The 27472-nt window shown below is 37.5% G+C and overlaps 1 protein-coding gene across 3 annotated transcripts in view; it reads right to left on the reverse strand.

Annotated features, from left to right (window-relative positions):
- Positions 1-10656: 10656 nt before the first annotated feature.
- Positions 10657-27472, reverse strand: part of wge (winged eye) — a 54378-nt gene continuing 37562 nt past the window's right edge. The window contains exons 7-14 of one of the 3 annotated variants that reach the window (XM_066405810.1): positions 23932-24087; positions 20287-20409; positions 17807-20232; positions 15970-16198; positions 15336-15919; positions 15102-15281; positions 13546-13707; positions 10657-13056 (exon numbers count right to left, since the gene is read on the reverse strand). In XM_066405810.1, coding sequence (XP_066261907.1) covers positions 12829-13056; positions 13546-13707; positions 15102-15281; positions 15336-15919; positions 15970-16198; positions 17807-20232; positions 20287-20409; positions 23932-24087 — 4088 coding nt within the window. In that variant the 3' untranslated portion in view covers positions 10657-12828. Of the gene's footprint in view, positions 13057-13545; positions 13708-15101; positions 15282-15335; positions 15920-15969; positions 16199-17806; positions 20410-23748; positions 23895-23931; positions 24088-27472 lie in introns of those variants that run through there. The other 2 variants (XM_066405809.1, XM_066405811.1) reach the window with 2 other exon arrangements.

Raw genomic sequence — 27472 nt, forward strand, 5'->3', positions numbered from 1 at the left:
GTTCAATGTAAGTGTAAATTCGGAATTAGCTCGTTAGACAATACGAAGGCAGACTTCGACGTAGCTGTAATGTCGACCTGAAGTGGCTTGAACTAATTAATTGCCTTTCTTGGAGGAACGTCGAAATGGGAATATTGTAACTCGAAAACTGAGCAAACCACTCGACTAATGCAGGATTCAAATATTTGCATGGAAAATATTGCCTATTTAACATTGTCTTTGAAATGCGCTAGCGCGCCTTTGGATAAAATGTAAAGATAGGTGTTTGTGTTCTATGTCTCAAATTAGGTCCAGGTCAAATTTACAGGGAGGATAGTCAAAATGCCCTTTGATTTAGATTGAAAACATAACTGAATGGGCATACAAGTATATAAATTATAACCCTGTAATTCCAATTAGTTATGCAAAACACCCTTACCCCTACCCCCTGCACTAAAAAAGCCTTTAAACCGCCATTTTCTCGATTATAATTTTTAATTTGAAAACTAGTTTTTCGAAAAATCTGAAAAAAATCACATATAGAAAATCCTCGTGCAAACGCCACATTTTTTTTCCTGCTAATTCTAACTAAAAAACGATTTTTAAAATTTCAAAATTGAATAATATTTTTTCAGAATAGGCTGTACGTCCAGTTTTTTCTTATAATGATAGGCATTTTTATGACACATCTAATTGTCTATAAATCGTGTCACTTATTAGGCCGCGCCATATTGAAAAATGCAAAAAACATAATTTTTTGGCTTTTTTTTCAATACCGAATTAAGCATTTTGGCTTTTTTGGGCATTTGATGCATTTTTTATATATCTATTTGTGAATAAAACATTTTTTCAATTCTATATATTTCATAGTCATATTAAAACCGTCTTTATAAGCAGTAAAAAACCGTTTAATTTAAATCGAGAAACAGCAAATAAAATGCGATAAATTGGATCATAAAAAATGCATTAAATGCCCAAAAAGCCGAAATGCTTAATTCAGTATTGAAAAAAATGCCAAAAAACTGAGTTTTTTGCGTTTTTCAATATAGCGCAGCCTAAAAAGTGATACATTTTATATGCAGTTAAATTTGTCATAAAAATGTCTATCATTAGGAATAAAAACTGGACCTACAGCTCATTCTGAAAAAAAGTGATTCCATTTTAAAATTTTAAACATCGTTTTTAGGTTAGAATTAACAGGAAAAAAACGCAAAAAATGCGGCGAATGCATGAGGGTTTTCTATGCATGTATGTGTGATTTTTTTTTCAGATTTTTCAAAAAACAGTTTTCAAGTTAAAAATTATAATTGAGAAGATGGCGGTTTAAGGATTTATTGGTGTAGGGGATGGGGTAAGGGTATTTTGCACAACTGTTTGGTATTAGAGGGTTATAACTTATGTACTTACATTCAGTTATGTTTTTAACTTAGATCAAAGGACATTTTGACTATCTTAATGAGGGGTACTCTTTGTGACGAAATGTTGGTTCGGAGGGGTTTTTAACCACATACCTATGATTAGCATGAGAATATTTCTACAGTTTGCGCGATTTTCTATCTGTTTATCGTTTAACAGGAAAATTAAAATTAAACAAGAACCCTAGCTGCCAATATCTTTTCTCCTCCGGGATTACTTCCATATCTCTGATGGACCTGGATCAGGGTGTCATAGGAGGGCGTAAATTCTTGTGACACATTTCTAATAAGCAAGCGGGGGAGTTAACGAATCTTGATAGACAGGTAATTATATTGTTCCAAAAAGTATATAAGTTTGTAGGTTCGATACGTTTTTTACGAGAAACAACTCAAATCTACCATCGCTCTTTCAGAATGCTATTATGGGGCAATTTTAGATATGGAACAGGAGTGTGCTATCACCCCTAAAATCTTAACTACAGTTTAAGCCATAATTCCCAACTTTAACTTTATTTCAAAAGTTTATTTCCTTGGGCTATAGTAACTATGGGAGTAAGATATGGCCATATCCGCAAGACCGTAGGGCAGTTGTTAAAAAATTAAACCTAGTTTAAATAATTTACCTAAACTTTCTTGAATAATTAACTCGTAGTTTTCCTTTGCATTAGCACTCTAACCGAAATTAGCTTAGACAGTTAGAAAAGTTCTGACGGCATTTCCGCAAAATTCCTTGAAGATTCCAAGTAGAAAGCAAGGAGGATGTTGAGAACCAGGCTTATTGGTTTTCTAGCGGGTAAACACACATCATTGGACTGAATTTTTCGAAAATGCAAGAGTGACTGACTATTGTAATATCCATTTTTTAAAAATCTTTTCGAGGCTACACTGCATGCCCTCAGATATACTATGTATGTTCCGTGATGTGCATGTACAGAGTGTCTCGTAATCGACTCTCAACGTGGGAATCTCGGAAACTGTAGAAAATATATGGTCGGTTAAATGGAAACAAAGTTGTGCCTTTGAGAGAGAAAAACTTTGTCTTTTTAATTGTTTAAAAATTCCGATTACTTCCGAAGATATCCGGAAAACCGAAAATGATTATTAAAAAAAAAATTATTTGCCTTAAATTACAGAGAAGCATAGCAATAGAGAACACTTTCTTAAGACACTTCTTCTCGCGCTACAACATAAAATTAGTTTATCGGAGATACGACGTTTAAGTTTTTCAATACCATCATCAAACTTTTTTTCCAAATAAGGACCTGACCGTTTTATTACAAATTCGGCTAGTCATTGGTAATTGAAAAATATCCACCGTATCACACTTGCCGATTTGCGACGTCTAAATCAAAAATATTTATTGTCAGAAGAAAAAATATCTTAACATTTTCACATTCTGCATTAGTGCATCCTACTTACTCCATTTCATAATAGAAATTGAAAACCCCTATGCTAAAATGAATAGTTCAATAAATATCAGATATTGATCACATAATAGACATAGCGATTGATGTCACGGACGCGGTCTACATGTTTATTTTATTTACATTATTGTTGTTAAACTGAGAATTTCCAAATAAGTGGGCTGGTAACCGTGGTGCGGCTTATTGGCCTGCCCACTATTCAGACCTAAATCAAAAACCAGAATGTTTAAAATGTATTTTCAAAAACCTGATAACGAATGTTTTTGATTTAGACGTCGCAAAGCGGCAAGTGTGACACATGGTTGTTTTTCAATTATCAATGACTAGCCGAATTCGTAGAAAAAACGGTCAGGTTCCTATTTGAAAAAAAAGTTGATATTGAAAAAGCAACACGTCGCATTTCCGAAAAACTATTTTTATATTGAAGCACGAGAAAAACTGTCTTAAAAAAGTGTTCTTCATTTTTATGCTTCAAATTTTTTTTAAATAATAATTTTCGGTTTTTTTGGATATCTTCTGACATAATACGAATTTTTAAACAATTAAAAAGATGAAGTACTCCTCTTATAAAGACGCAACTTTGCCTCCAATTAGTCAACTATGTACCTTCTACGGTTTTCGAGATCCCCATGTTGAGAGTCGAATATGGGACACCCTGTACCTATCTACTCTGTACTTCCTCGCGCCTAACGAAACCGATAAGTAAAAATACGTGTAGTGTGTATTTCCACGCTTTTTGATCGATTCTTTGGTGTATCTTATAATTTCCGAGATCCTAGTGATCATTTGGAAGTTTGGAAGTCTATATACAGGGTGTCAGCTTCGCTGGGAGTCAATTTCTAGGTATATCCTGTAAGACTGGTGAAAATACTCACCAATCTTACAGGACATTTAAAAATTATTTATGAATATAAAGTGTCCTTTCCGCTCCCATCATCCTCGACGTCTCTTCGGATATTAGGAGCGATTTGCATTAACGGCGGCCATCCCGCAAATTGCTTCTTTTCGACGGACGCAACAATTGATGTTTCTTATTTATGTGGAAAATTACGAAAAGGAAAGTTTGCCACACAGGGAGCGGAAAAGACAAATTTATCAGCCGGAGTCGAGTTCTCAACAAACCTGACTAACTTTTATTGGCTTCGGAAGTAAATAAGAACATTTGCAATTGGAAGTTTTATCTCTCCGTCTTTCATCATTCGAGGTGGGTCGCATTTTCATAAAGAAGAAATTTTCATATCCGCACGTGTTTTCGTAATAGACGGTCGGGAATTTATTAAAACGAATTAATTTTCATCCATCAAACAGTTTATTCCATATGACTGGCAATATTATGACCCTCATGTCACTGTGTAGGCGATGCCGCGCAAAAACGATCACTCAAATTTTCGTATCGTATGATTTTTCGTCACATCCGCGTTATTAATTGTTAAGCAATTAGTTATTGACGTTTATTTCCATTACCGCTAAAAATACATATTTATGAACAATAATGTTTTATTGTTTTTTTTGATGAAATTACTATTTGCACACAAAGCGACGCCGTGAAAAAATTTGCTCGATTTCGTTTAGCGTAACCGCGATCCAATTGAAACTGCAGTTTTTTAAATCTTGTGGTTCACCAATTTCGACCTACATGAATCCTTCAGTTTTTTTGCTATTAATATTTCGAATTCAATTGGTCGATTATTTTCTATTTTTTACTTTTGGTTATTATTTTTAATAACAATCGTAGCTTCGGTCGAGTCCACCAAACGCGTAATAGGGACATGCTATAGGCATATACAGTGGGTCCCACTTAAGATGAGTAAAGTCTTATATTTTTCTTATTTTTAGAGGTAAATAAATAAATTTTCATACACTTTTAAAGTTTCATAAACTGCATATTTTACGGCACTTATCATACGCAAAATGTCGGGGCGTCGTCTGCTGCGATTGATGAACAAAGCGACTTCGTTAATATTTAGCTTCACGTTAGAGATGTTGAAAAAAGTTATTTGAAAAAATTGTTTAAAATATTATTAGGTGTACAACTTTGCTTCCGCCGTTTTTTTTCCGAATTTCGCGATTTTATTGTAAAAAACTAATTATACCTTTAGGATCCAAAGTATTGTCCATCGCTGGCCACTACTTTCTCCCATCTTTCGGGCAGCATACGAATCCCGTGTTGAAAAAATTGGACATCTTTTGAAGCGATCCACGATTCTATCCAATTTCTTACTTCTTCATAAGACCGGAAGTGTTGGTCAGCTAGCCCATGTGCCATGGATCGAAACAAGTGATAATCAGAAGGAGCTAGGTCAGGAGAATATGGCGGGTGGGGTAGGACTTCCCATTTCAATGTTTCCAAGTATTTCTTGACCACTTGCGCAACATGGGGTCGAGCATTATCGTGCTGCAAAATCACTTTATCATGTCTCTCGTTGTATTGCAGCCGTTTCTTTTTCAATGCTCGGCTCAAACGCATTAATTGGGTTCGATAAAGAGCACCTGTGATTGTTTCAGTTGGTTGTAACAGCTCATAATATATTACGCCGAGTTGATCCCACCAAATACAGAGCATGATTTTGGAACCATGAATAGACGGTTTGGCCGTCGACGTGGAAGCATGGCCGGGATATCCCCAAGTCTTTTTGCGTTTGGGATTATCGTAATGAACCCATTTCTCGTCCCCAGTCACAATACGATGCAGAAATCCCTTCCGTCTTTGCCTTGCAAGCAACTGTTCACAAGCGAACAGACGCCTGTCAATATCTCTTGGTTTCAACTCGTACGGCACCCAATATCCTTGCTTCTGAATCATTCCCATGTCTTTGAGGCGTTTTGAGATTGTTTGTTGAGTCACTCCCAATGATTGTGCCAATTCTTGTTGACTTTGACACGAGTCTTCGTCAAGTAATGCTTCCAAGTTCGCATCTTGGAAAACCTTCTTTCTTCCACCGCTATGTTGGTCTTCGACGTGAAAATCACCGTTCTTGAAGCGCTGAAACCACTCACGACATGTCCTTTCACTAATAGTGGCTTCCCCATAAGTATCTGAGAGCATTCGATGAGCCTCAGCAGCAGATTTCTTCATATTGAAGCAGAAAAGTAAAACCTCCCGCAAATGACGAGAATTTGGCTCGTACACTGACATTTTCAATTGCGAATAACTTTATGATGAAGACACAAATAGACTAATATTTTTATGAGGTTATGTTAACAGGTGCCCAAGGCTCCTGCATGCCCACATGGGGTTATTTATTTCGATCATTACTTACCGCTACATACATCTATTCAAAAACGGCGGAAGCAAAGTTGTACACCTAATATTTTAAGCCTATATATCGATTTTCATCGAAAAATTCGAATTTTTAGTTTCTTAATTATATCGTGTAAAATTTCTTAAACTGGCTCTGGGATTTCCTTTAATTCTAATATTATAATTATTTTTACCAGTAGGCTATGAATGCAAAAAAATCTGGAAACAATAACAATTGAATTGACAGTTTAGTAAGCAGATACTCTGTTACTTTAACGTAATTGTTATTTTTTAAATTTTATTACTTTATTCGAATTTTTCGATGTAAATCGATATATAGGCTTAAAGTAATATTCTAAACAACTTTTTCAAATCACTTTTTTCGATATCGCTAACGCGAAGCTAAATATTAAAAAAAGTCGCCGTATTCATCAATCGCAGCAACCGACGTCCCGACATTTTGCGTATGCTAAATGCCGTAAAATATACAGTTTATGGAGCTCTATAAGTGCACTAAAAATTATTTCTTTACCTCTACAAATAAGAAAAATATAAGAGAGATCTTAAGTGTGACACACTGTATATGTATGCGATTGACCTAGATTCTTGAAATGGCCAGCGGCTGTTAAATTAATCAAATTCACAAAATAAACAAATCAAAAAACGAAGCTGGTCTCTTAACAATTAAAATCAAAGTTTAAATCTCGAAGAATGAAGAATGACATCACGTGCTCCTCATTTCGACACGAAAAGTTCCCAAAAGTTTATTAGAAAGTTCGTTTAAACTTCGTCTACAAAGTTTTGGTACTTTCTTTGTTTCAGTTATATTTCAATTGATATTTCCAAAATTGGTTTCCAAAACTTCAGAAATTTAAAATTACGATTGCCTTCCTTACGTTGTTTTTTTTTTTAATTAACTGACCCTATATCAGTCTTCAATAGATTAAGCGACGGTAACGAAACTTGGGTTCCTATCAAGCAATCAGTAACTTATGTTTAACCAGGCGTACGAACCTGAACACTCTATAAAGAGATCTAAACTTTACGGTCGGTATTCCTGTGACTCTTCCGTAATCTTAGTTTTAAAAGTACTTTGACGAGCTTCAAGGGGATATTGGCGGCCTCGTTTTAATGCTGAGCGTTCTGACTAACAACGGTGCTTGAAACGTCTTGGTGACAATTATGAAGCTACAACAATCATCTCCTGAAATTTTGAGAAGTACTTATAACCCACCCTGTATACAGACTTTATAAACTTTATTCTTGACTTTCTGCCCCGTGCTTTTCAGCGCTACTGAGTCATTAAATTTTTGACCTAGATCCCTTCGAGCAATGTCCAGTCCTATTCGAAGTAGACCACTACTATAGTAGGCCGTTCCTAAAACTCTTCCTTTCAACCAATTTCCTTTGTTTTATTGATTATATTCAGCGTATTGAATATGTCCATTAGTACTTGTGAATGGATAATACCATTAGGATGACCATAACTGATTTTACAGCAGATTAGTAGTGACGCACTAACGTCGTCAATATTACGTAGGTTTAAAACGCACAACAAATAAAGAACTTGATGAAGAATTTTAGAGAGGACACTGAGGTAATGATGCAGAGGGTAAATGAATCTTAAAATAAAGACACTCCACCTTATTAAACTACTATTTCTTCATTCCCAATTAATTTGAACAAAAAATTCTCAGCAGAGAATGAACTGCTAAGCGGAGTTCACTTTTGGGTCCAGTTTCGTTTGGGCGTGAAATAGGTTGCAAACTTTTCTAACATGGCGAGAAATATCGGCTCAAGTTTGTCGGGTATTAGCTTTTAAACCTACCCCCTCCGACAAACTTCCGGGAAAGTTTGCCAACTTGAAATGACACGAGAAATAGAGTAATAGCTCTCGACCATGTCACAAATTGGATATTTTTGTTTTGTTGCCTCGGAACGGAAGAAATAATGGAGAAGTCATAGCAATTTTCGGGGGAGTTTACGCCGAGTTGATGACTTGGAAGAACTTTACCTCTTAATTAAATATTTTCTTTTTTTGGTGAATTGTCACAGCGCTGAAGCGAACTATGAGAGAAATAGTTGTCATAAAGGCGATATGCTTTGTCGATTACCAATCATAAACGTAAATAATATTGGACTTCAAAAAATATTGATATGTCAAACTGGAATTTGACGATTAGTCAGAGTCCAGTGCTGCGCAGCCAAGTCAACGTCGACCGATGTGGCGATTGCGCACTATAATGGGCGTGTGAGTTACCATAACATGTATAACTTAAATGGCTGGCACGAATAAAGACATTCTATCCCGCAAATTCCTCATTATTCCTTCTGTACGACCTCTATTGAACTGCCGCTTGAACAAGCTGAATATTCGTTTGTTATTAATAAAATGGACCTGGACAAAGGCAGTTTTTTTACTTCCTTAATATAAACCATTTTTTTTATTTTCTTTCACCTGATAAAATTGTAGGCAAAATGAACGTTCGTCCGCGGATCACATCAATGAATTTAATCCACGCACATGCCCAAGCAAAAAATACGAAAAAGTGCTGTTCTGCACTGTAATTTAATTTTGTGCTAATTAATGTGTCAACAGGTTTTTATATACTTCGCAAATAAACCTTAATTACGGAAAAAAACTGAAAAAAGAAAATTATAAATTATTATTCAATTATGGCTGTTGTAGCAGATTATTATGACAAATGTCAGCATCCATGACACTCATTTCTTCTTTACATCGACTATTAATTTTCATAAAAAAAGACAAAAGAGTGATAAATACCTGCTATGACCACTAGTCATCTCTCTACTATATCTATTTTTCTAGTCAGTTTAGCCCATCAATCACCTTCACTTACAACTAGTCCCCAAACGCTCAAAAGAGAGAAAGAGACGGAGGAAAACCACAACAAGAACCATTTCCTTCCATTTATCCATATATTCCACTACTCGACTCTCGAATAGACATCCCAATATTTCATAGTAAAAGCTGATGTATGTTTGAATGTCTTCCTTGTAGAATATGTCACAGCTGTTGCCGGCTATGATACATTAGCTTTATGGCGCACGTATAAAGAGAGTTTTACTTATATTTTTCGGTGCTTTATTATGACGGTGTATGAGGGCATATAAGTCTCAAGTGGTTGCCGTAAAGATAATAAAACGTTTGTTATTCACTTAGGGATGTAATATTAGTGAGGCAATGCAGCTGGACCATAAGGTCTCTTGTTTTAAAAATGATGGATAATAAATATACAGACATGCGTAAGTAATTCCTATGGGTATTTAGCAGCTTGTATTCTTAACATTAACGATATATGTACTACAAGGATGAGATCGCCATCCATTGTCCAAATCAATACGCATGTATTTTATCATTGCACTGTGGGTATTTCTTTCAGGGTGAGGTTCTCATGATGGGCACAGGTTCTGCTATCACCGGGTGTCTTGAGGCTTTTACTCTCCGGCAAATGAAGAAACGCAGTTTAAAGAATAGTTAAAAACCACCTTCTTCACCGCCAGAAATATTTACATCATTCCAGGATGACATCAGAGTGAGTCACTCCAACTACTTGCTTCACTTGTACAATAGGAGTCATACAGATTTAAATTTGTAGCAACGGAGCTAATTACGTTGCCACTCTTTCATCAAAGATTCCTTGGCGTGAGGTCATCTACTTACCACGAAGACAGGTAAGCCTATTCTGCAATAAGGTTTCTGTAATTTTTCTTCAACTGCCATCGAGGCGTGAGTAACCAAACTCTTCACGATTTCATGGTTTTTAAATCAATAAATTTTCGATTTAACTTGTGTCTCCAATAATACTAACGACGTCTAATCTCCATGCATGGAATCAAAAAACCATTACTCAACTATGCATATCGCTGCATCGCTGCTATTACGTCCAGAGTAGAGTTCTTATAGTGCATGAATGCTCTGTTTTCATCGGGTGTTGTTTTTACCCTTCGGAAACTGAAAAAAAAACAGAGTTATGTAAATCGTACATTGTCAAATTAAAAAGAATAGTCGAAACCTTCTGTGCCATCAGAAATACTTACCTTTTATCACAGGAAGGTATTAGAGTAAGTCGCTTTCACCATTTTATCAAAGTTGTCGTGCCATGGTGCCATCTATACACCTCTAAGGCAGGTAAAACTTTCTCGTAAAAAGATATCTGTAGTTTGCCTCGTGGCGCCAACATTATGAGTATTGTGCGATAGAAGGAATCTTTCTTTGCGTAGCGGTTAGTGCTATGGATAGTTTATACGTGGCGCAACCATTCCAAATAAAGAACACATGGACTATTTGGCTTCGGCGTTGAAGTTCGGTTGGGTTATATGTACATATATACTCATAGTGAGGTACACATACTTGCTTTGAAGACATATTTTTTTATTCAAAATATGTCGCGTTTATCTTGTGGTTCCACACATCAGTACATTCATACACCTAGAGCAGGAAACTCTTCGCTATTCATTTTACATTACGAATGTGTAAAATTTACTGTTACTTTTTCGTATTTCATTTGTTGTTTATTTTAAGATTAAGAACCAACAATGAATTGTCTTAAGGTGGTCAAAAAATAAAACACAATTCCCGTTTTGTGACTGAATATTTTATTTAATGAGAGAAAGAGAGAGCTAAAGCATGTAACTATGTACAAGCTGAAAAAGTATGTACACACAGTAGTAATAACATACATTTTGAAACATCATTTGACCCTGGTTTAGTACTCCGAAGAAAATCTTTATTGAAAAGAAGCGAATGCAAAAATAAGATTCTTACTTTATACAGAGTTATACACAAAGCTCAAATCGCCGAGATAAAATATTGTTACACTAAAATACTTTACAAAAGCGGTAATTAATAATATATCATTGTAATTTTAAATGTGTATCAAACATAGAGGAACTATCTTTAGCTCCGTTCGTTTCATTATACAAGACTAAAAAATAACGTAGATACTACGCAAACTAATAAATTTAAAATAAAAATATCAAAAGACTATGTAACGTGTATAACATGACAGGAAATTCACGCATAAATACTATATATTAAAAAAAATCTTCCTTAAAAACTGAAGCTCTGAAAATAGAGCTGGCGTACTGTTAAGTATACTCAGAAAGCACCTAACTAATAACATGTAACTTTATTATAAAATAAGCGTATGTGTATTTATTTCAACAAAAGGATAAAAGACGCTTTAAAAAAATATCGTATACATTTTGAGGTTGTCAAACCACTAATCGGTAGGTACTTAAAGTGTGTTATTGTTTGCTTTTCTCTAATATAAGTAAAACTACGCATATCTATACTACAATAGTTAAAAAACAAAGTAATACTTTCAGAAGTTTCGACTCCCTATAAGTTAGTTTTGATTCTCTACAGGCTATTATTGAGTACATTGCACAATACAACAACACTTACCTCTAAGCAAAAAATCCGAAAGACAAAATTAATCTTACCTCTAGCTTAAAAGCAGTCCATCGTTACCCTTATAGTAGATATGTTTATCACACCTTCCTTATAATTTTGTCACAGGATTTTTATTGTTTTAGGTTAGTACACGCACCTGTGTAATATTTAAGCTAGACTATACATTTGTTTTATATCACTATAATCATTAAATTCTAGTCCAATAGATTTCAGTCATTAGGTCGTAAATACGTAAAAATTAGGCACCATTGATACAGTCCAAACGTTTCATAATTGGGTGATTGTGAAAAATTTTAGAAATTCACTTTTCGAGGTACCTTATTAAGAGTAAAGCAGACCGAAATGACTTCCCTATTGGTCCTAATATCAAAATATATAATCCTTCTTTTTTTGCCGCATTAATTGCGATTTCTCTGCGTAAAACATCGATAAAACTAACAACATTAATAGACCTATTTACAAAATATTAATATTAAATCAGTAACTAGCTGTACAAGGGTTTCTAAACTACATCTAAGACTTAATTTGCCACATTTACGTGGGTCGAATGGAGCATTTAGTTTTGAGTAAAATAAATTCGCTTTGTTCCGAAGTATGGCCCATATTTTGCGCTTGGCAAATGATCCTCAGAAATTCCATTTGTTTTTGGAATATACAAACTATCAGTAAAACAAACAAATTGATTGTATCTAGAAGGGCGACTGAATTGAACAACGTTTACTGCACAACTTTTCAGTTGCGGTTCAAATTGTCCCAAGCATTTTTTGCTTAAGTACTTCGGTTAGGTAAAAGAAAAGTCTGCGGAATTGCTGCCTTTTGCATCTCTTAAAGTGCGTCATCAATATAAATCCGATAAAAATTTGCTTATAACTTCCTTTTGCATCATTTTACGGTTTTCCTGCATCAAATGCTATAAATACTTTTTCTGTCTCTTTGTGGGTATGACGAATTTTGTCGGTGAAAATGCAGCAACTCCATAGACTGAACTGAATAAACCTAACTCTTTCGCGGATTATTTACAAATCTCGAATTCTAACGAGACATTAAACAACTCAAAAAAAAAACGCGTCCTCGTGAAAACTTAATTTTAGCTTTTTACAACAAAACCAGCTCGAAAACAAACCTCAAAAACACTTATTAACATAGCACCAAAAATCACTAGCATTTCGACACCAAATCGACTTTCACACAACTAGCCGGTAGTATTGCTCGTACAAAGGCTACTGATGGTTAAATAAACCTCCAAATCTCAACAAACATCCTTGTAAGTACTCCGCAACACACATCTTTCTCCCATAAGAATAGCGATAATCTCAGAATTTCTTAAGGTCAATCGGTTTTTGTAAATGGAATTCCCGGCTCCATTCTCAAGGCTTGGTTGGTGGGGTCGTAGAAGCCCGCCAAATAATAAATGTCGTTGTTGTCGTAAATGGTGGCGTAACGAGCGGGATCATTCCCCAATCGTTTCGTATACTCCTTTAAGGGCAACACCTCGCATTTATGGGAAATTGTTTGGACGTCATTCTCGTCCACGTGAGGTGATTCAAAGAGGGCTCCCTGATTAAATACACAATAAGATACATTGGGTTACGATCAAAAACAGAATTTTCTAAGGTGAATAGATAGACTTATAATGGTGAATAGATCACGGCGCTGGCAACAAATTATATGACTTTTTTATTGAAAATGATCTGTATAATCATGATGTGTCGTCGTAGAACACCTGGGCTTTAGTATTTAGGCACTACCAAAATTCAATCAGAGCTTATAACAAATAGGTAACATATCAGAAATAGGCATGTTATGAGAACTTTACTTCTATAGTGAAGTTACCAGCCCTTACAACAAACTAGCTGTTAGTTCGTTCTTTTAGCTTCAAGAAAAAAATCTTAATGAGAAATAACGTTAATGCCCCTTGAACCACAGAAAGACTATTATTATTTTACAGAACGAAATACGAGCAACTTTTACTGAATAAAATTAGTTTGTGTTCAAAGGCATTTGCCTTAAGACTTTTGAGTAATGCTGAAACCAACTTTTACATACCGGATATTGTAGATTAAGCGGGCAACCGATTGTCTCTTCAGGATGGTAGAACCATTTGACCTTGACAACCATGGTGCCGCAAAGTTCCCACATCGCCTCTATCCTGCCAATATAAGGCCTGTCTGGTCGGCCTGTGGATAGAAATACTGCAGCGTCTCCTACCTGTAAGATAAATGTGTTAGGATCGACTTCTCAAAAAATCTTAATTTGAAAATTCGGGGAGAAAATCTTTTTGGAATTTGAAAATAATGTCGAAGAGCTTTCAGTTTAATATTGTGGACGATATTTTGAAGATCGGGTGGCACGTTAATAAGGGTCGACGGCTATCGAAAACCAGTAGTGATATATCCACGAGTATGGTTTATAATAGAAAATAGCACAAGAGAAATTCCTAAAATAACATCATTGCTGCTTATTTATGCGATGTGTCTTATCTCAGACGTTTTGTATAAATACAGTATGATGGTTCCTAAAAAGGAAATATTTTAAAGTTTGTTCAGGAACACTATACCTTCTCTCGCTCTCTGACAAAAATCAATAATAATTTCAACTAAAAATAGTATTTGAGGTGTAGGTAAAATTCTATAATAAAACAGAACCCTTCTATTTACCTAGTCATCTCTTACTGAATTAAGTAGTGTTAATTTTAGAAAAACCACGCTGTGCCCGAGTGAGAGTATATTTATTGCAACTGTTATCCATACCCTAGTTAACATTCGAACGTAAATTCATTCCATTTTGTAATTTCTCTCGCATCTATGGTGGTCACATGTATGAGAGACTAATGAAAACACGGTTCAACTACTATTACAATCCGAATACAAAATGACTCAACTGAATTGAAGAAAGAGCATTCAATTATAATATACATTTTTCCACGACCACTTAATGAACCAACATATAAATTGATCGACTAAAGTTAAATAGGAATCATATAGCGTCAGAGGGGATAATGTGGGATCTACGGGATATAAAGTATTTGTTCCCGCTGGTTGTTTAAGTTATGCGCTTTGCCATGGCAGCCCACTCGCTCATTAGAGTGCGCACAACATTTCAAGCTCAGTCAGCGATGGCTGTTGCGCTGCTTTATCGCGCAGCTCAGGCTAAGCAAACTCGGATTTGGCATTCAAATAATTATTGAAATTCATTATTACTTGTATCTCCTTTCTTGCCATTATAGCTGAAACTTTGGAGTGAGATGAGCTCATATCCGAAATCATTGGGATGCGATCCCCACATTCGGTGATCATTTACGTTTGAATCTCGGTTTTTATGATCATTACTCTTCTTATCATTGAACGTTTCGCTTAGGATATAATGGAAACAATGGAAGATAATGTCAGTAAGTGAAATGTATAAAACTTTGACAGAACTATTGCAAAAGTGATTTTGTACTTCCTATGAAGAAATATTTCGCAATAAACCTGTCTGATTAAATGTGTGGAGAAAACATTTTGCTCATTTATATGGTCCTGAGAAGTAAACGTTCTTAAATTAATAACCCAATCGCGTAGTTTGATGTTCTTACTCTAAACTTAATAAACCATATTTCTCACCGTAATAGATTCTTTCCCCCTTTGTATAGACTTATAGAAGCATTTCTTCGATTTTCCTTTTGCCCGCGGCCTCTTGTATCCCTTTCCAGACCAATGCCATAGCTGTCTGGCCGGTAAAAATGCGCTCATTTTACTTCGGCTTTCGCATGATTCTTGTCGATCCCGGAATTTCTTCCCCTTCTGAAAAGTATTCCTTTGACGATTTCTAGATCCAATTTATTCCTACACGCTCACCTTGCTTTCTTCACTTTCCAAAATATCGTCCATAGTAACCTCGTCATCGGGATTCGCAGGGGCGTCGTAATTCGGAAAATCATCAGTACTGCTTCGCGTTGATGTCTCGTCTTCTACAACTTTATCAGCTGCAGCTTCCACAATGACCTTTTCCTCTGGTTTTATCTGTTTTGCTAAGTCTGAATCAGTCTCGTCAATTATTTGACATACGAATTCCCCTTTGGACGATCCTTCCGAATCTGTTCGACTCTTGTCGTGATGCTTTCTGTGTTTCTTATGTTTCTTGTGATGTCTTTTATGCGGGCAGGGCTCCTCAGTGCACTTATGCTTCTTTCTTTTCTTCTTGTCATCACTCTTCTCCTTCATCTTTTCCTTTTTCTTTTTCTTCAACCGCCTCTTTTCTTTGTACCGTTCCATCTCTGAGGTAGTTTGTTCTGTGGCCAGTTTCTCCCAGCTCGGACACTGACCGAAAGTCTGAGATATAGGCTTTATGAATTCCGGACCATGTTTTTCTTCTGTAGAGATACTTGTGGATGCTCGGCGTTTTCGCTTGGATAGACTAAGCAAGGGATTCGGGTCGTATTCTGAAAATCTTGTGTTAGATATTGTAGTAAGTGAATTGACGTGAGATTACCGATAATTGGGTAGTCTGGAGGCAACAGCCGGATGTCCTGAAGGGCTATGCGTCCGCTGTCTCCGTCATCGAATTCCACGCAGACAAATTTACCGTCCAGCTGAGGGTCTGGACTCCCAGGTTCGGCAGCACTGCCTGGATACAGACATCGGTACTGCTGGCTCCAATAGGCACACAATCGGGTCCCTACTGTCAATTCTTCTGTGGTTTTGGGAGCCACCTCCACAATCTAAATCAAATCCAGGTTAATGAAAAGAAACTGTAAGTTGGATTTTTTTTTTTTTTTAACAAAGGAAAATTCTGTTGCGCCACCACTGGTAAAACATTATTTACCGGCCCATCTTTCATTTCTATAACCTTGTCGGACGCACTCGATGTGGTACAGCAGGCAGGCTCTCTTATCGCGGCACTGATCTTGGGCTCCGACTTTTCCTTCTTTTTTCAACACACGCTCGATGTCGTCGCTCTCTTTCCGTTGCACTTAAGCTGCCAGTCATGATGGCCCGCTTTAGTACGCGTTTTACCGACGACCGTTTTCGGAACGAAAGAGAGGCATATAAGGGGTCAAAAATTGCTTTCCTCTTTTATTGTTTACTATTGTGGCTTTAATAGGATGTTATAGATAAGGAGCAAGGTGGCTTAATCTCATATGAAATACTTTGTGGGTTGGAGGAAACTAGAGCCTTTAACACACTCGCATAGTTGCATACTAAAGTAGCCCCACCTACGAGGGAGTTTATAGCAATTATTATAATCTTCTAATAGTCTGGGTCTGGGAACAATGATCCTAATTACTGTAATTCGCTGTAAAGAGAACGATCTTTAGGCTCGCGCGAAATTATAGAGAACCTTCGAGGTAAAGTATTATGTTTTTAGATGATAAGATCGTATTCTCGTGTTTAAGACGACTCATCTGCATATTATTTAAATTTAGTTCCGCAATATGGTGGAGGTATCCAACAGTTTTCTTAAAAATTCAAATTCAATCCACACATAAATTGGTTGTTCATTGACTTTTTCCCACATCATTAGTTATAGGGAATTTAATAATGTTTTGGACGGATGTAAAATCCACACAGCATTATGTAATTGTAGGATCAATCATAATTTGCTCTTACGTTGTTTATTGGCCATTCACAACGTTATATAAATTATAACGCATAAAGCCTCTCAAAGTCATATTGGCAATCTCCAACTTTTCATTATGGCTGTTCACAGGCATTCTTTCTAATGTTTTTCTTGCCCTACAGAAGTGCAAAAAAAACAGGATTTATCCAGAAATTTTCATTTTAAATCAAAAGTTTACTATTTTGTATGACGTGTGGTGTAAGTTCGGAACTTTTTGGCTGTTAGCTCTAATAAGCATTCTTTCCAGTCCGTTCATCAACGGCCGTCTTAAAGGTACTCTGTTTCTGGTCTCGATGCAACCAGTGCCTGAATTTAACCATTACTTTTTGTTCATCTAAGAATTTGCTATTTTCTGACAAGGAATAGTTACGATCGAGAATTTTTTCCGCAGAATATAAAGAAAAGGAAGCAATGTTTATTACATACAAAGTAGAAATTTGCACGCAAATCGATTTGCGGTTATACCACTGATTGGCGTTGTTGAAGAAAATCTTAGAATATGATGCGAATGGTTAGAGGAGTAATGAATAGCGATTTTTTAATCAAATTTAATTTACTTTTATGTAACTTTGTTTGGCTGCTCTCTTTGCTCATGATTTGTTTTAAATATCCCTATATGCAACTTGTGGTATTAGTTTTACCAGTAGAACGTTAACAAAATCAATAAAAGAAGCCCACCACTGAAGAAAATGATTTTAAAAAAACTTACCGCGTCTCTCAGAATTTCCTCTCTGGACATAATATGCGGTCTATTGCCCCTTTCCCCATCAAGTGTAATTGAATACACATCTGGGGGTTCGATGGCGTTCAACTTCCCAGCGTAAAACAAACCCCCCATGGCTGTCAGTACCCGCAACTTATCTACTTCTAAAAGAGTTTCAGTCAATGCGCAAGGATTCGGCACGCTCTCCTTCGGTTTTTCGGAAATCGCCTCCTCGATTTCCATTTTCTCATTCTCCTTCGAGATTAATTCTTCTTTTTCTAACAACCCATCGCTGAAGTTCTCGTTGGATGTATTTTCCTCATCTTCCAATTCTTCGTCAATATCTTCCTCTATATGATCTATAACCTCCTCCTCCTCCGCTTCAATTGTCTGTTGAGGCCATTCGTTAACCTCATCGTCGTCCTGTGCTTTAATCGTAGCCTCTGCCTTCAGCGTAGGTCGTACATTCGACGACTTAATCTCATCGACAATAATGGTGTTATTGTTTTTGACCTTTTTCAACTTGTGAGTATATGGTTCCTCAATGTATCTAGGGGGGCTGGAGTTAATAGGGCTGCTCGGCTGTTGCTTCAGCTTCTCTTTTGCTGCCAACAGACAACCGACGAAACTGTTCTTAGGTTTTTTGGCTACAATAGTCTCAGTTCCTGCTAAATCTCTTCCCGAAGACAATCGCTTGGGTCTCCCAACTTTCCTTTTTTTCGAGGAAGATGAGTGTTTTTCTGGGGAGGAATCGCTACTGCGGGAATGACGCCTTTTAAGAGATTGAATAGCATCGTTTTTTAAATTGACTATAGTCTCTGTCTTAGGACTCGTATCTTGGATATTGTCCAAAGGAAGAGGAGGAGTATTGCTGCGCTCAGAGTTTGTGGACTTCTTGCGAGATTTCTTTTTCGAGCACTCGGAGTCGTGGGAATGTTTTTTGGGCTTCAATTTGCTCAACTCTTTCTGCTTTTCTCGATACTCTCTTTGGAGCTCTGCAAGCTTCATCCTCATATCTAATTCCATAGCGTTCATACAAGGCCAATCGCCTTGGCAACAGTGATTTTGCCGGACCTTGCTTTCCAAAAAACGCTTGACCTCTTGCTCAGACTCTGGTGTTTTGTAATGTTTATACTGGCACGAACACTTCCTCTCTTTGTCTGAGTCGCTCTTTTCTCTGGAAGAGTATTGCTTGTCCTTTTTCCTATGTTCTTTGTCGTTAGAGCGATGCTTCATTTTCTTACGCTTAGGCTCCTCTGAAGAATGTTTCTTTGACTTCCTCTTCTCCTTTCTACGCTCCTTGTCCTTATGGTGCCGTTCCTTCGATTTATCGCGTTTTTGTTTTTTTTCGGGTTTCTCAATATTTTCTTCCATGATTCTTTGCTCAGCTAAAGCACACAAAAGATCAAGACCTCCAAGGCTATCATCCACGCTAATAGGGCCTGCCTGTGGCGAAGATGACGGGGAAACTTTCTCTTGTGATGACGGGGTAGCGGCTACTGCCGGCGATGCTTCAGCAGGTTTGGTAATCAGTTCAAACTGCACGATGCTATTGGAAAGCAATTCCAGGCCACTTAAATCGGGCTTCTGCGAGTTTTCAACTTCATGCTCTTCGGATTTTTTTGCGGATGGCACATCGTCGCTGCTTTCAGACAAAGATGATGATGATGATGATGATGATGTTGCCTCTCCCACTTGCTTCACTTCCTCCTCCGGTGTATATTGAGTTTCTTCTATTACCGGCATGTGTTGAACCTCCGACTGAGAAACTTCAACGCTCTTACATCTTTCCATTCCTTTTTCTTCACCAATTACGTCGGAAATTGTGTGAGTTGTGTTATCGTCTTCGCTACAAATGGGGGTGTCAGTCTGGTTACTTGCATCTTGTACTGAGGAAACCGTGGTAATCGGTTCTTCTTCATGGATTTGCATGGACTCGGGAAGAGGAGGCAGACCGGCAATTACTGGGGACGTGGCTTGAGATCTGCAGGACGTGGTGTTTATGGTCTCCGTAGTCAGAACAGGTGTCTGGGATACGATGAGATTCGCCGTAGGGTGCTGATAAATAAGGTGTGTAGTCACTAAAGGGGGCACTGCTTGCTCTGTGAATACAGTCCCGTTATTATTAGCTAAAGTAGTAACGGCCTGCAGTGCCTTGGTCTGATCTAACGTCCCATCGGTTTCAATTTTAATCAGTGTAGTTGCCGGCAAAGGTATGGGAATCTTTCTTTTGCTCGTGTCTGTCGTGACCGCTACCAACCTCGTGCTATGGGTTTGGGTATGCTGATGAAGTGTAGTGCTACTGGACAAATAATCCGAGGAAGCTGAGCTTAGCAACTGAAGAGGGGGCGGAGGCATAGAAGATAGAGACGGTAGCAGAACCGGGGACGGTTGCGGGTAGCTAGGCCATACCACAGTTTGTTGTACGGGTTCTGCAAAATTTTGCTGTTTAGTTGCATAAGGGAAGGCCAATCGTGGGAACTGACCTATGCCAGTGGTCGTGGGCAAAAGAAGAAGCCCTCCCGTGGTAGGATCGCGTACTAATTGAAAGCCCACGGGGGGCATTGTTGGTACCGGCATAGGGACCATCGGCTCCACCGGGACGGGCGCTAAAATAAAAAAAAAAATTCAATTCTTTAGATGTCACTTTTCATTAAGTTGCTACAAAGCAAAATGACTTTATTCGATATGAGAAATTACGTTAAGGGGATTGGGAATGCTTAAGTTCTCTATTGTGGAGAATAGTTTACCAAACAAGAAATACTTTAATCCATCAAAGAGCATTAGAAAAAAATTATACATCAGTTATTACCGTGAGAAACAACTCGTTATACTCAGTTAATCGAAATAATCAACGCCGCACATTATTATTATTATCATTTTTATTATTAACTTTATAATAATTTTCAATGGAACATAATTTTCCAGTCAAACTAGCTGTCGGTGTATTTCAATGCCGGGAATTTTTAAATTTGATATTACGAAAACAGCCTTGTCCTGGGCGCGAGAGTGCAAAAGAATATTAACGTTTGTCGAGCTAGGCGCCTAAGCTGGGTATAGACTTTGACCATAGTCGGATCGTTTTATTATGAACGATAATAATCTTTAATAGATCGAAATCAAGGAGCTTTTATTAAAGATATATCGACGAATTTATAAGGCTTGATGATATGCGTCGTAGGAATTTTATGTCTTTGTTATTATTTGATGTGCCTAACTGATAAGTATTCTATGCGGCGTAAAGCATTTAATTGTGGCAATAAAGTTGAGAATAGAGACGTATTGGACATGGTGATAGAAAATACGTCTTTAAGTTAGCCAACAATTTGCTTTCCCAAAACTTTATCGGTTGATTTATATATCATATCAATATTTCAGTAAGACAGATAGAAAACGACAAAACTTAAAAAGGTCCTTAATAATGCAAATGTGTTTGGAGATATTCGCTCCGTAAGTTATGTTACAACGTACGCTCTATATTTAATTAATGCGTTGGTGACAACACTCCTGAAGGAAACTGGAAATGACAGTATTTTGAAAACACCCTGTAATTTTTTTAATTGAAGAAAAAACAAAAGTCGTTAAACACATCCCGTGATATCGACTAAAGCCACTACGTGACCGCAGCTACCAAATGAAGTGTAGGCACTATAAGGCGTATAATGGCATTGGAGAATATGAGTGTTCGTCGTTGATTCGACTTTTGCGAAATTCGAGCACTCGGAAATGAACGAAAAATGTGCCATTTCTGTGACCCAACGGTCTACTGAATGACTCGCCAAGGTCAATTTTTTAATAAATATCGATGATACCAATCGGAAAGATTTCTACTAAAATCCCGATAATAGATAAAGATTATCGGGCGTCAACATATTTTGGAGTACATAATTGATAAGTGACAGTTTATGTTATCACTGCTAAATAGCTGATAATAAAGTCCTACAAATATAAATGGCTGATATTCCAATAAAGCGGTTCCATTAAAGGCTGATGAACGGTTGTTACGTTTCTAATAGGTATGAAAAGTTCCTCGTCTGGCATTGGAAATGTTTCTATTTTGACCGATGGTATCAATGACTTGTATCAAGGTCATAAATCGTCTCTGCTTTGAAAACCCCACTAAACTCTCCTTTGGTAATAAATGAATACATTGTAAACATATGTAAAGTTCGGTAAATTTGTAGGGAAACACGTGTTAAAAGAGCTGAAAATGTAGGTTTAGTGAAAACGTAATTTTCACACTCAAAAATCAAGTTGTTTTCGTTCAAACCGAAAATTACTTTATATTATCTGTACAACTGCGTACGTTCTCTCACTAGCTCCTCTAAATTTCTAACTGAAAAAACGAAAAAAGGCACACGGTGCCCTATTCTCTAGTCACTTTTATAAATATATAAGACATAAAAAACTTTAATAAATTAAGGCAAAAAACAGAATGGTATATGGACACATCTCATACACTCGCGTCGTCAGAAATTCCAAACGAAACAAGTCTGAAGGTGTCAAATCTGGCAATCTGCTAAGTCAGACAATGTTTGTACAAAAGTCTGCTAAAAAAAACTGCCTAATTTTGACAAATAAAGCGACAGTTAAATAATGAGTGAACCAATGAGTACTTTCAAACGCTTGTGTTTGCCAATATGGTGACGCTACCGTTTCCATTCCCACTACGTTCCGGATTTGTCGATTGGTTGTCATCGTGACGATATAAATAAGAGAGTCAATGTAAAGAATTGTGTATATTTTAATTATGTTATTGAATTATGTATATTTCTTTGTGTTTTCTCATTAAATTTTAGTATGTTTTTGGCGTTCTTGCGTTTTTACTTCATTTTGTGTCACGTGTCACGTTTCGCGTTAATTACTGAGTAAATCAAGGTTTGAAATGACATGTGAAGAGATCATGTATGGTTGGAGTTTATTATCCCAATAAATAATTTGTTTTTCTTTTTCATTTACGAATTTTATAATTTTATGCGAATTACGCGAGTTATTTTAGTGGACATATCAACTGAAACAAGGTAGAATACATCTGATGGCATATCTTATTTAAAAAACGGTTCTTATTTATGATGTAATACCAGTAGTTTTGGCTGGGTTACAAGTTACAAGTGGAAAGGAGAAATAGGCGGCGCAGAACATAAAACTTGAGCCAAGCATCTATAAAACAGTTTACCCACTTACAGCGCTAGAACTAATTTCATCACACCTAAATATCTGGTTGTAGCTATATTGGTTGCATTCAAAAAATGCGCAGCGGTCGAGCGCTGCAGCACTTGAAGCTTTTTATTAATCATTGTTTCTAATTCGCTGACTGCCTTTTTTAGGGCAAAAGACGCTGTTTTAAATCAGCGCTACAAGCAAGTGCAATCGTTGAATTCGCTGCTGTTCCCGGAATGCGCCCATTAGTCAAGCTACCGTTTTACTGCATTTTTAACATTATAGATAATTTAAAGCTTTTTAAGTACGTATCACCTCGGGTATCGTACCAATAGGTAGGTACAAAGAGCTTTGCTGACCCTTAACGTTAAGGCGGACCGAGAAAATTAAAGCTACCTAATTTACCAAAATGATCCAGTGCTAACGTAGCTGTGTTCTTCCTCAGCTACGCATTTCATGAGGCAACTGGTAACGAAATTACGTTCTTCTGCGGTACTAACAAACAGTAATTACAAACTAATAATATCTTGTTGATTTACAATTCTTCCCCATACGCTTTTATGATCAACAACGATTAATCTCCGCTCATAAATGCGCCACTCTCTATTCACCATTGTGTTTCTAATAACCGCTTTTTTTTATACAGCCGCGGTGCCGCAATGAAAAAAACGCACGTTCAGGTTAACCACAGTGTCGCCCATCAAACGTCGCGTGATCAGAAACCTGTTACGTGATCTCGACGACCCCAGGGCCACCGCTAATCCGCCCAATCCGTGATATTATCTTACCATGGCTGATCACAAACGAATCCCCGATGCTCCAGAACATGGTTGCGAAAAAAAAACACACTAGGAACTACCACGTTACGTAGTTTTAACTACTTAAAAGTACTGCCGCGCTAGAGCGCACGGGAAAAACATTACCCAACAAAAACCGGTTAAAAACTGATTAGGAAAAAGTGGCCGACTCACCAGGATATTGCCACAACGTGGGGGTGGTCAAGGTTTGATTGTGGTTGCCGCCCATCGACCACGCAGCCAATCCTGCCGTCCTGTCGTCGCCGCATTGTAGGAGAGTCCCGCCTCCGGGCGCCACCCCTGACGTGCCTGCAGCCATGCTCGCATTGTCTGAAAAGAAATTTGTGTATTAGCAGATTGGTTACGTAATGGTGACGCCGCCTAGCGGCCAGCACTTTGGCACTAAGTATAGTTAACTAACTACCTAGTACTTTTGAACGATGGTACTTAGGCTGGTGGCGCCCGGTCTCACTTAAGTGCCAGATTGTGAATTATCAGTAATCTATGTAAACATTAGTTAAGAGCTATAAACATTAAATTAATCATAATTAAGGAATTCATGGGCACGTTGGCGCTGGCAAATACACAGGCATATTAAGCCTTGGGTAGTTATTAATATTGATTGCATGCACAATTTCAGAGCTTATCATGACAGAACTATTGTCGTACATACTCAGAGTACACATTATGACGCCAATTTCTGGAATTAGTACAATCGAGCGCAAACAACCAACTGAGCTCATAAAATAATCAACCAAAAGAACCAACCTAAACTAATCTTCGAGATTGACGTATTGGAAGGTCAATCGAGACGTCGATTAATGTACAGAACCATAGTTCGTGAGTTAAAGACAATGGTTGAGGGTATCTCAGAGCATACTTCAATAATATTGATACTAACTGAAGACGTTAGAACTATCAGGGGCTTGTTTAAGACACATTTACTGGTAACTGTTCCAGGAAAGCACGAATGTCCTTGCAACGGTTCAAGTTATGGCTGATGTTATTAAGTCGGGGCAACACCGTAGCCTGACTGAGCGCGCTCGGTGAACAATCGCTGACCATTAAATGACAGTGAAGAATGAGAAGTTTGAGTTAGGGCCAGGTCCACCTGGCCTTTGGCTTGTCCAAAGAAGCCTCACAACCAAGAATATTGTTGTGACGCCGCTGATTCCGTTTCAGCAGTCCTTTCCAAGTTTAAGGCGGTGTACTGCGTTACCAGGATTGAGATGCCAACTATTATGAATGCCATTCAGCATTACTCCAAGTGCATACATATGAAAAAATACTTCCAACTAAGAAGGATTACTCCTTAAAACAACTCTTCAACTTTAAACATTTTGAAAGGCAACTGAAGAGATTGTTGCAGACGCTTTATTATGAGAACAACAGCATTTGACTCGTGAGCAGCGTCCAAGATGGTCATTCACGCCACCTTCTGACTATAGAAAACCACAGCATAGCGAAAATTTAACTCATTCCAACTACAGATCACGTAAATTTTGGCGGAACTTTAAAGTCTTTCTCCCATTGCTCACTCAATGGGGCGTCTCTTCGGCCGGAACCATTTAGGTTAATTCAGGTTAGAGGCCTGCGATGTAAATGGTTCTTATAGCGTTTTCGGCTTCATGCGATCTGCGATCACTCCATAAATGATTTGCAATGTCAGAAATTAGACTTTGTGTCAACCACAATCTAATCTCGAGTTGAAATCAATTTTAACGCCAAAAGTGGAAGACGGGAATATCGATATAAACGTTCCTTGCACTATGTAAATACTACACATGCTGAAAACTAGGCGTAGTTGTGCAGTTAGGTATAGTCGGGCTCGGGTTCAGGCTACTTACACAAGAAAGCAGCACGCAGCTTGCACCTGCACACCAATGCGCCGAAAGCTGCTTGCACGTGCCAACCAATGTTACCAACACTTTCACGAGTCATCTCGACTTAAATGTAGGGCTGGTATAAAGATATTTCCCACCTCCGACTAACCGCTGGATTCATACAACATTTAGCAACAACCCACGCACATGCGCATGCTGAACCGAAGATAAGTAAAGTCACTTATCCCCACTTTTTTAAAAGAAAGTCAACAAAGAATGAGCAAGATACGTATTATGAAAGTATGTAGTTTGAAGTCAACTCCCACCACATCGCTCTGTAACAATTTTTCAAGTAGGTGAACTACATTTCAGAGCAATTTTTTGGAAAGTCGAAAACAACTCAAATTGAAAGCGATTGACGTTTTACAAACAAACACTTGAATCGCCCATCGAGCGACTTCACATTGACGAGAGCAATAAGTCGAAAATGTTGTAGGCTTTTGCTTAAGGCTACAAGGTCCCCTGACTTTTTCCAAATTTAAGTGCTAATTTTTGTGAGCAAATGGATGCGCAATGTTGCTATCTGCCCTCTGGCATGTTCTGGTACGTGGACTGCCGCTGCAAGCGTGAGGTTCTACACAAGGTTCCAATGTATCAGTATTAGAACGTAAACCTCTTTGGGACTCGCCGGCATATTTATCTTTAGATCAGTTCGAAGAAGTGCCCAGTGCACAGGACTAACACAGGAAAATGAAGATTAAAGTGGAGTATTCTTTGTACAAATTTATGTTTGTTATCGTTTTAGCGGACATAACAGGAAACCAAAGAAATAACCATTACCGGACCTGTCCAGTGCTCAAAACACTCAAACTACTACTGATCTTGAAATGTAGAGGTGAAGAAATGTAAATTCAATACAACGAGGTACGAGTAATGCCATTGTCGATCATATCAAGAACTTGGTGGATTTAGAATATATCAAAATTAGTAATCAAATGATACCATGCCCAAAAGTTGAGTACGTGGCCTGACAAGCACCTGAGATGTCCTAACATCGTATATTGTTTAAATCATCTTATTCATTAATTGTTACCTTCACGGACGTGTGTGAGAAACAAGAAGTTAGATATGGATATATAAGATGGTTTCTTTCACCTTGCGAGTCTTTTGAATACGACCTGAGATTAACCTAGGTATTCAAATATTCTGGACTTTTGGACAGTTTCCGGACAATCTCAATATCTTTAACGCATTTTGAAGAGCGTTTAATAAAATAAGATGAAAAGCATGCCATTTTTGTGGCATTCGAATGCGGAATTGCTCGAATCACTTCTCAAGAATCTAAAGCTAGGAAAGACGTGTACACACCTGAAATTGCACAGAGTTTTTGCGTTCAGAAAGTGGTCTGTTGGAAAGTAACTTTCTGACATATTTTGGATATAATTAAAACTCAGTTGCATTTCCATATAGTTTGCCTATCTCGTCAGATTTTTCTAAACTTCTTTCGTGTCTCCAACAACAAGAAAACTTAAAACAGACAAAATTAGCCAGAATTCTCAATGCAACACGTGGTTCCACAAAAAATTATCACCCGGAAGCGTCGCTTTTTGTCAAAATATTGGAATTAACAGCTTCACACATTGTCGCGAAAAGTCAGTGGCGGACGTGTCTTTAAGCTTGACCTTTTGCTGAAGGTTAACTTTAAAAAAGGCCTTTAACTAAAGGTTATCTATGTTCACTGAAAAAGAGACCACACTTTAAATAAAATATATGCACTCTCGTTGGTTTCACACTTCCTTGACAATGCGTCCTTGGTAACCACGCAAGCATCGTTCCATTTCATTTTCTGACCATTATCAAAAGGCGTGCTGGCATATATTTGACCTATGAAA

Source organism: Euwallacea similis, chromosome 2 (assembly GCF_039881205.1).
Source record: "Euwallacea similis isolate ESF13 chromosome 2, ESF131.1, whole genome shotgun sequence".
NCBI lineage: Eukaryota > Metazoa > Arthropoda > Insecta > Coleoptera > Curculionidae > Euwallacea > Euwallacea similis.